This window comes from Ranitomeya imitator, chromosome 2 (assembly GCF_032444005.1).
Source record: "Ranitomeya imitator isolate aRanImi1 chromosome 2, aRanImi1.pri, whole genome shotgun sequence".
Lineage (NCBI taxonomy): Eukaryota > Metazoa > Chordata > Amphibia > Anura > Dendrobatidae > Ranitomeya > Ranitomeya imitator.
Genome location: NC_091283.1, coordinates 403,422,149 through 403,432,567, shown reverse-complemented (window position 1 = coordinate 403,432,567; position 10,419 = coordinate 403,422,149). Strand labels below are relative to the sequence as shown.

Here is a 10,419-nt window from a genome sequence, read left to right as displayed (position 1 = left end):
GAGGTTGTCCAACCCCCAGATCCATAAATTATACAGAAAGCCCAGACAACCCCTTTAAGTTCTGAACACTGGAGGAATGTCTCACAACCAGTCCTCCCTCCCTTTCTGAGCTTTGGCTGCAATTTATTGAGTGCAGTACAAAGAGCAGAAGACGAGTAGCGTAGACATTGGCTCTCGTGACAGGAAGAGTTTTTTCTCCCTTTGAAAAACTCCCACTTCCTGGATTGAAGTTTCATTTCTCCTCATCAGCTATGGCGTGCGCAGAATTTGGAGACGAGCTTCTCTGTTCAATTTGTCTGAACATTCATGAAGATCCTGTGCCGCTGAGATGTGGACATATCTTTTGTCGTAAGTGCACAGAGATGGAACTGGAAAACCTTGAGGGTTCTGAAGATTTTACCTGTCCTAGCTGCAAAGCAGTGTTGGAGGAGAATCCTACCCTGCCCCAAAATGTGACTCCATCTAACACTGCAGAGGGATTCTTGCCTACCCAGTTGGAGCAGGTGGGTGCTGGATTGTTCTGTACTTACTGTATTCATGCCTCAATACCTGCCGTGAAGTGCTGTCTGCACTGTGAAGCTTCATTGTGTGACAGTCACTTGAAAGTCCACAGCAAGTCAGAGGAACACTTCTTAACCAATCCCATCGTGTTCAAGGAGAGCAAAAGATGCCCCATCCATGATAAGGTCCTTCAATACTACTGCCCTAAGGATGCCACCTGTATCTGTCTCCTCTGTCGTCTAGCTGGAGATCATATTGGACATCCAGTGGAGCAACTAAATGAGGCCACCAAGAAGAAAAAGAATAAAGTGCGAAATCTTCGGAAAAAACTGTTCCAAAGGAAATTAAAAATGGAGGAAAAGCTTCAAAGCTTAAAGGAACAGCAAAATGAGTCACACGCGACAACAACAGGAGAAATGGAAAAAGTCACTGCCTTGTTCAGAAGCATCAGAAGCATGCTGGACAACCTGGAGACAAAAGTCTTGACTCATCTCTCCAGACAGGACGGTCATGTTTCACTCATTTCTGACCTAATTCGTGAAATGGAAATAAAAAAGGATGAAATACACAGCAAGATAAGCCACCTCGAAGAACTGTGTAATATGACTAATCCATGGTCAATTTTGCAAGAACCTCTGTCGAGCCAAGGGGACCTTTTTGTTGCCCAAGGGGAAGCCACATTGGTGGAGAGTAAAGCTCTCCATGCTGCGGATAGTCTGGATGCAGTTGTGATTTCGGAGATGTTGTACAAAGGGTTTACTGAGGTAATAACGTATGCCAAGAAGAACATTTTTACTCATGAAGAAACCGACTTACTACTGGACACAAGAAGAGCTGGGGTCAACGTGGATATCTCAGATGATTTAAAAATGGCCTCATGGTCACAAATAAAACAGGTACGACCAGGACAGCAGAAGCATTTAGAACGTTGTCAGGTCTTAAGCAGAAGCCTGTTTTCATCAGGACGACATTTTTGGGACGTAGAAACCAGTAAATCGGGGACATGGAGTTTAGGTGTTTGCTACGTCAGCATGCCCAAGTCAGGAGATATGGCCGAAATAGGTAGCAACAACAAGTCCTGGTGTCTGTCAAAGTACCACAATAGTAACCAGTATTCAGTGGCGCACAACGACAGAGAAGTCCTGATCGAGCAAAAAAACCCAAATAACCAATTTCGACTGTATCTGGATTACGAGGCTGGACAACTATCATTCTACGAACTAAATGACCCCATCAGACTCTTACATGTTTTCACCACCAAATTCAAGGAGCCGCTTCATGCTGCCTTCTATGTCTGCAATGGTTGGGTTCGAATCGCTTGAAGGGAGTTATTACTCTGTCTGTCCAGGTTACCAGCATGGTGTGCCATCCAAAAATCTCAGCTCCTCAAGAAAAATCTAATGGACATTATGTCAAGGGTCTCGAACTCTTGCAAAGTTATTACTCCCACCAGATATTAAGAAGAAATGGGGCTGAAAATTGTCTTGTCAGCTACATTTGTGCATGAATCTGTTTGCGTTTTTTTTGTTTTTATTTTCACTTTTTTTTTAAAGCCTATTTTGTGTTTGCAGTTTTTTTTTTATATTCATCATTGTGCAGATGATATATCAATATAGCTGCTGAAATGTGAAGAGACGAACATGAGAACATTAATCGTTTAATATGTCTCTGTGCTGTTTATTATTTTAGAAGATGATTACCGTATGTTTTCAGAATTTTGGATTTCTTCCCAAACTGGTAGCATTAAACTGGAGAATTTCTCTAAAGGGTTTGTGTAGGAATATAATATATGTTTTTTGTTCCTCTCTAGAGAAGACACCACTTTTGCCCATAAGTTATCTCTGTTATTCCAGTTTAACTATGAATTAATATCCAACTGCAATACCAGTCCCGGCCCACGGGCTAGAGTGGTGCTGTTTCTAGAAAGTTTATTTCATGGCTCCTCTTAGGATATCTGATCAATCATTTTAGTGGATGTTTAGTATATTTTCTATTTTTTTTATGATATATATTTAATGGAAATGTTAAACTAAAACGCTATGGATAAACGGCACATTGCTTGTAGTTATATAGTCTACTAGGTGTTTCCAGCTAGCTAATGCTCGGCACGCTCATTGCTATCTAATTAACGCTGCTGGTGATTAAAATAAAGTAAATAATGACAACATTCAATAGCGCTTACGCAGGTGGTAAATTAAAGTGTGGTAATATGGGGGGCGGGATTATGTGTGGTAATGTGGTGGGGAGGCGGGATTATCTGTGGTAATGTGGTGGAAGGTGGGATTATGTGTGGTAATGTGGTGGGGAGGCGGGATTATCTGTGGTAATGTGGTGGGGGGCGGGATTATGTGTGGTAATGTGGTGGGGGGCGGGATTATGTGGTAATGTGTTGGGGAGGCGGGATTATCTGTGGTAATGTGGTGGGAGGTGGGATTATGTGTGGTAATGTGGTGGGGAGGCGGGATTATCTGTGGTAATGTGGTGGGGGCGGGATTATGTGTGGTAATGTGGTGGGGGGTGGGATTATGTGTGGTAATGTGGTGGGGGGCGGGATTATGTGGTAATGTGTTGGGGAGCGGGATTATGTGTGGTAATGTGGGGGGCGGGATTATGTGTGGTAATGTGGGGGGCGGGATTATGTGGTAATGTGTTGGGGGGCAGGATTATGTGTGGTAATGTGGTGGGGGACGGGATTATGTGGTAATGTGTTGGGGGCGGGATTATGTGTGGTAATGTGGTGGGGGGCGGGATTATGTGGTAATGTGTTGGGGGGCGAGATTATGTGTGGTAATGTGGGGGGGCGGGATTATCTGTGGTAATATGGTGGGGGGTGGGATTATGTGTGGTAATGTGGTGGGGGGCGGGATTATGTGGTAATGTGTTGGGGAGGCGGGATTATCTGTGGTAATGAGGTGGGATTATGTGTGGTAATGTGGTGGGGAGGCGGGATTATCTGTGGTAATGTGGTGGGAGGTGGGATTATGTGTGGTAATGTGGTGGGGAGGTGGAATTATCTGTGGTAATGTGGTGGGGGGCGGGATTATGTGTGGTAATGTGGTGGGGGCGGGATTATGTGTGGTAATGTGGTGGGGGGCGGGATTATGTGGTAATGTGTTGGGGGCAGGATTATGTGGTAATGTGGTGGTGGGGGGTGGGATTATGTGGTAATGTGGTGGGGGGCGGGATTATGTGTGGTAATGTAGTGGGGGGCGGGATTATGTGGCAATGTGTTGGGGGGCGAGATTGTGTGGTAATGTGGGGGGGGCGGGATTATTTGTGGTAATATGGTGGGGGTGGGATTATGTGTGGTTATGTGATGGGGTGGTGGGATTATGTGTGGTTATGTGATGGGATTATGTGTGGTAATATGGTGGGGGGTGGGATTATGTGGTAATGTGTTGGGGGGGCGGGATTATGTGTGGTAATGTGGTTGGGGGTGGGATTATGTGTGGTAATGTGGTGGAGGCGGGATTATGTGGTAATGTGTTGGGGGGGTGGGATTATGTGTGGTAATGTGGTGAGGGGGCGGGATTATGTGTGGTTATGTGATGGGGTGGTGGGATTATGTGTGGTTATGTGGTGGGGTGGTGGGATTATGTGTGGTAATATGGGGGGTGGGATTATGTGGTAATGTGTTGGGGGGGTGGGATTATGTGTGGTAATGTGGTGGTCGGCGGGATTATGTGGTAATGTGTTGGGGGCGGGATTATGTGTGGTAATGTGGTGGGGGCAGGATTATGTGGTAATGTGTTGGGGGGGTGGGATTATGTGTGGTAATGTGGGGGGATTATGTGTGGTGATGTGGTGGGGGGCGGGATTATGTGGTAATGTGTTGGGGGCGGGATTATGTGTGGTAATGTGGTGGGGTGGTGGGATTATGTGGTAATGTGTTGGGGGGTGGGATTATGTATGGTAATGTGGTGGGGGGTGGGATTATGTGTGGTTATGTGGTGGGGTGGTGGAATTATGTGTGGTTATGTGGTGGGGTGGATTACATGTGGTAATGTGGTGGGGGGGATTACATGTGGTAATGTGGTGGGGGCGGGATTATGTCTGGTAATGTGGTGGGGGCGGGATTATGTGGTAATGTGTTGGGGGGCGGGATTATGTGTGGTTATGTGATGGGGTGGTGGGATTATGTGTGGTTATGTGGTGGGGGGGCGGGATTACATGTGGTAATGTGGTGGGGGGCGGGATTACGTGTGGCAATGTGATGGGGTGGTGGGATTATGTGTGGTGATGTGGTGGGGGCGGGATTATGTGTGGTGATGTGGTGGGGGCGGGATTATGTGTGGTGATGTGGTGGGGGGCGGGATTGTGTGTGGTGATGTGGTGGGCGGGTGTTATGTGTGGCAATGTGGTGGGGGTGGGATTATGTGTGGCAATGTGGTGGGGGTGGGATTATGTGTGGCAATGTGGGGGCGGGATTATGTGTGGTAAAGTGGTGGGGGCGGGATTATGTGTGGTTATGTGATGGGGTGGTGGGATTATGTGTGGTTATGTGGTGGGGGGTGGGATTACATGTGGTAAAGTGGTGGGGGCGGGATTATGTGTGGTAATGTGGTGGGGGGCGGGATTATGTGTGGCGATGTGGTGGGGGGCGGGATTGTGTGTGGTGATGTGGGGGACGGGATTATGTGTGGTGATGTGATGGGCGTGGGATAATGTGTGGTGATGTGTTAGGGGGCGGGATCATGTGTGGTAATGTGGTGGGCGGCGGGATTATGTGGTGATGTGGTGGGGGCGGGATTATGTGTGGTGATGTGGGGGACGGGATTATGTGTGGTGATGTGGTGGGGGCGGGATTGTGTGTGGTGATGTGGTGGGCGGGTGGGATTGTGTGTGGTGATGTGGGGGGGCGGGATTATGTGTGGTGATGTGGTGGGGTGGTGGGATTGTGTGTGGTGATGTGGTGGGGGCGGGATTATGTGTGGTGATGTGGTGGGGGGGCGGAATTATGTGTAGTGATGTGGGGGGCGGGATTATGTGTGGTGATGTGGTGGGAGGTGGGATTGTGTGTGGTGTGGTGGGCGGGTGGGATTATGTGTGGTGATGTGGTGGGTGGGCGGGATTATGTGTGGTGATGTGGTGGGGGCGGTATTGTGTGTGGTGATGTGGTGGGCGGGTGGGATTATGTGTGGTGATGTGGTGGGATTATGTGGTAATGGGGTGGGGGGGCGGGATTATGTGTGGTGATGTGTTGGGGGGCGGGATTATGTGTGGTGATGTGGTGGGGGGCGGGATTATGTTTGGTGATGTGGTGGGCGGGCGGGATTATGCGTAGTGATGTGGTGGGGGGGCAGGATTATGTGTGGTAATGGGGTGGAGGGATTATGTGTGGTAATGGGGTGGAGAACGAGATTATATGTGGTGATGTGTTGGGGGGCGTGATTATGTGTGGTGATGTGGTGGGGGGCGGGATTATGTGTGGTAATGTGGTGGGGGGCGGGATTATGTGTGGTGATGTGATGGGCCCTGGATTATGTGTGGTGATGTGTTGGGGGGCGGGATTATGTGTGGTGATGTGTTGGGGGGCGGGATTATGTGTGGTGATGTGGTGGGGGGCGGGATTATGTGTGGTAATGTTGTGGGGGGCGGGATTATGTGTGGTGATGTGATGGGCGTGGGATTATGTGTGGTGATGTGGTGGGGGCGAGATTGTGTGTGGTGATGTGGTGGGGGGCGGGATTATGTGTAGTAATGTGGGGGGTGGGATTGTGTGTGGTGATGTGGTGGGGGGCGGGATTGTGTGTGGTGATGTGGTGGGGGGCGAGATTGTGTGTGGTGATGTGGGGGGTGAGATTGTGTGTGGTGATGTGGTGAGGGGCGAGATTGTGTGTGGTGATGTGGTGGGGGGCGAGATTGTGTGTGGTGATGTGGTGGGGGGCGGGATTACGTGTAGTAATGTGGTGGGGGGCGGGATTACGTGTAGTAATGTGGTGGGGGGCGGGATTACGTGTAGTAATGTGGTGGGGGGCGGGATTACGTGTAGTAATGTGGTGGGGGGCGGGATTACGTGTAGTAATGTGGTGGGGGGCGGGATTACGTGTAGTAATGTGGGGGGCGGGATTACGTGTAGTAATGTGGGGGGCGGGATTACGTGTAGTAATGTGGTGGGGGGCGGGATTACGTGTGGTAATGTGGTGGGCGGGCGGGTTTATGTGTGGTAATGTGGTGGGCGGGCGGGATTATGTGTAGTAATGTGGCGGGGGCGGGATTATATGTGGTGATGTGGTGGGGGGCGGGATTGAGTGTGGTGATGTGGTGGGGCGGAGCTACTGTGCAGGGGGCGGGATTAGCGAGTAATCACGATGCCTCTTATATATAGATGTTGGTATCTCAATTAAATAAAATAATTTGGGGAAACGTGCACAACTTGATCAGTTTTATTAGGTTAGACTAGAGTTGATTAAAAAGATCCACAAGACCCTGGTCCAGCCGCCAGGCGAGAGACCCCCATATCCCCTCCTCTTCTGATCAGGACTGGCCCCCATCTTGACTATTTCCCCCTCCTATTCTGTTTTGCCAGTTCACATTAATAAGGCTTCATTTATCCTGGCTCATAATGACGGTAGTAATTCCATGCGGTGCACAAGGTGTCGCTATTATCCCGTCACTGTTGTGCTTCGCGCGTCGCCTCCTATAACCGGGGTCGTAGTTTCCTGCACTTATAAGTCATGTAAAAGCTGAATCCTCCCCGGCCTCGGGAACATTTACCGCCCCTGACTGTCAGCCGCTCCTCTTGTTATGGTGCCGCACTATAGACTTCAGGTTGTAATGTTCCTTTTTCTAAGCAGAAGTATCTGTGAGTACAGTATGTTGTGGTGATAGACGGGCGACAACCTGCGAACATTGGCCATATTACTGACAATGTCATATAATGGCCCCTTCTGAGTAGTCCTATGTGACATGTGCACTAGGCTATATGAGAAAAGTATGTGACCCCTCCACAGGAGCTTTTCTCACCTCCCATTCTACATACATAGACATTAGCATGGAGTCGGCCCCTCTGCAGATATCACGGCTCTCCACCTGCAAGATTTTGAAGTTGTCTGTGGAATTTTTGCCCCTTCATCATTTGTGAGGTCAGACTCTGATATTGGGGAGAGGACGGGCTCACAATTTCAGAGGTGTTGGATGGGGCTGAGGTCCAGGCTCTGTGCAGCCGGTCATGTCCTCTTCCACACCATACTCACCCCCCACCATGTCTGTATGGCCATTATGCATCGGAAAAAACGAAGAAAAATCCCAAAGTCCAAAAATGCAGTATAAATTATAATATTTATTAAAATATATATAATATAGTGTAACAGTGGAGAAAAAATACCATAAAAAGCACAACACCAGGGACATGCAAATGGCAGCACTAAAAATAAGTTAAATATATAACCAGTGTAAGAACAACATATATGTGCATACCTGTGTCAATAAGCCATAGAATATATAGCAAGCAGATTTACCAAATGAATATTATAAAGTGCATGTGCAAATTTAATTAATTGGTGGCAAAAAGGAGACCGAATAGAGATGCTGATAATAAATATTGGTGCAATCTATTGGCGCTAAATCCGGCCGGTAAATAGTATAATAGTCATAGTGACCAGTGAGCTATAAAGCACCCAGCGGGCAAGAAAAAAAAAAAAAAAAAAAAAAATTGCCCAAAAAAACAAAATAAAAATCGGAGTAGAGGTCAAAAAGAAGCCACCTGGTATTACCTGCTGAATGGGATGAACGTCCCTGGGATGTGCCGAACCCCGACGCGCGTTTCGGCGTCTGCCTTCGTCAGGCATAATTCAGTCAGGCGGGTAACGTTCTCCTGGTATTCACCAAACCCAGACTCGTCCATCAGATACCTGAGAAGAGTGATCTGTCACTGCACAGAACACGTTTCCAGTAATGGTGGCTTTACACCACTCCATCTGACGCTCGGCATTGTGCTTGGTGATGTAAGGCTGCATGCAGCTGCTCGGCCATGAAGCTCCGGCGGGGGAGCAGTGTTTGTGCTGATGTTAATACCAGAGGAGGTCTGGACTCTGCAGTTATGGAGTCAGCAGAGCATTGGTGACTTTTCTGCCCCCTGCTCTGTAACATTTTGGGGTCTCCACTTCAGGGCTGAGTTGCTGCGGTTCCTTCCACTTCTCAATAATATCACTCACAGGTGATGAGGGAAGATTTAGGAGGAAGAAATGTCATGAACGGACTAGTCACACTGGTGGCTCCTATTACAGGACCGCGCTGGTATCAGTGAGGGCAGATGGCATGTCAAGGGGCTGAGGTTATACACAGTATGGGGTAGGACTGACCATTCATGATTAATGTGAGGACTGTGCTGGCAGTGAGACTATGGTGATCCCTGCTCACTTCCATACCATCTGATCTGCACAATACACGGAGCTGCGGTGGTTCCTGAAGCTGGAAACAGCTGATGGGTGGGGATGCAGGGTGTCGGACCACCACGGATCTATCATTATTGATCTACCATAAGAACTGCTCACCGATAGCTTAGTACATCATTTCCTTTTACCTACTATTTGATACCTAGAGGAATGCATTTTATTGCTCCCTGTTATCAGCCATTTAATGCTGGTGAAAGGCCGATAGCCTATTTTCCCAAGTGTCCATTGTCACTGCTGAGGAAGAGACATAATAAGCTATAGGTAATTGATACATACAAAACATTCCACAATATTTTAATAAACCTTACACATTTTTTCTATATCTTAAGACACTTTTCTACATGGTGATTTTAGTTAAAAAATAGCCGAATAATAAGTGGTATAAAATCATAATGAAATGCACCATCTTTATCAATCAGCCGGAGTCACAGGGCTAAATCTTGCACAACTTAAGACTGTCTAGTCCAAGAATTACAGAGTTTAATAAAAATCCGCTCTGGCTTTAATCATATGTTTAGACATTGGATACAATCCACATTCCATAATGAGGAAATAAAAAAAACCAATAAAATACAATGTGAATAATCAGGACTAATGTGGACTATAAAGTCACCACTTTGTGCCATTTTAAACTTTTTTTTTAAGCAGTCAGAAGAGCCATAAAGAATAAGTCACCCTGTGATCTTCACGCTTCCTGTTCAGTACTGATGGACATCTGATTGCTGCAGTCAATCACTGGTGGCAGCGGTCATATGTTTACACAGGAAAAGCTAGAAAGAGAGCAGCAGGGGTCCGGTAACCATTGCGGTGGTCACGTGCCTCCTATCCAAATGGGAAAAAGAGGCCACTGGGGCAGCATTGGAAGAGGTGCAACAGAGGATACATTTTGGGTGTTTATTTAAAGGGAACATGTCAGCAGGATTGTGCACAGTAACCTGCAGACAGTGTCAGGTCGGTGCCATTATACTGATTACAATGATACCTTGGGTGATGAAATCCGTCTTGTGGTTGTTGTTTACAGTGTGGGTTAAAGAGTTAAGAAAAGTCCCAAGAAAAAAAACTAGTTTCCTTTGCATATGGTCCCTGATCATTTTTATACGTTCTCATAAACCAAAGTTGTTTTCATAGTGAGATCAACCTACTAAAATGCGTTCTCCCATCTTAGCTAAAGTGAACTTACTGTACTAATGGAGGTACACCGCTGCTCCCTTCCATCTTTCTGCTTCACGAGGACCACGGCCCACATCCCAGGCTCTGACAGGGGTGGTGCAGAGGGGAAGAACCAATTTTCAGATGAGCTGTAAGTGAAATTTGTGAATCAGTAGGGTCTTAACTTTCAGGATATTTATTTAATCTCTTCATATTTTTGCATGTCTTCTTTTTGGTCTCCACATCAGAGGAGACCGAAACAAGAGGCGTCTCTCATGCCAACAGAATGCCAGGAAAAAAAAACCTTTCCCCACAATGTCTTGTGTTGAAGCATTACGATTTCCCTTCACTGAAACTAAGAGGCCGAGTCTGA

At 47.3% G+C, this 10,419-nt stretch overlaps 1 protein-coding gene across 1 annotated transcript; it reads left to right on the top strand.

Moving 5' to 3' along the window:
* The first annotated feature begins 215 nt into the window (after nucleotides 1–215).
* Nucleotides 216–2,267, top strand: LOC138664182 (E3 ubiquitin/ISG15 ligase TRIM25-like). Its single transcript, XM_069750658.1, has one exon. It carries the CDS (start codon nucleotides 252–254, stop codon nucleotides 1,821–1,823), a length of 1,572 nt encoding a protein of 523 aa, XP_069606759.1. The 5' UTR covers nucleotides 216–251; the 3' UTR covers nucleotides 1,824–2,267.
* The last annotated feature ends 8,152 nt before the right edge of the window (nucleotides 2,268–10,419 follow it).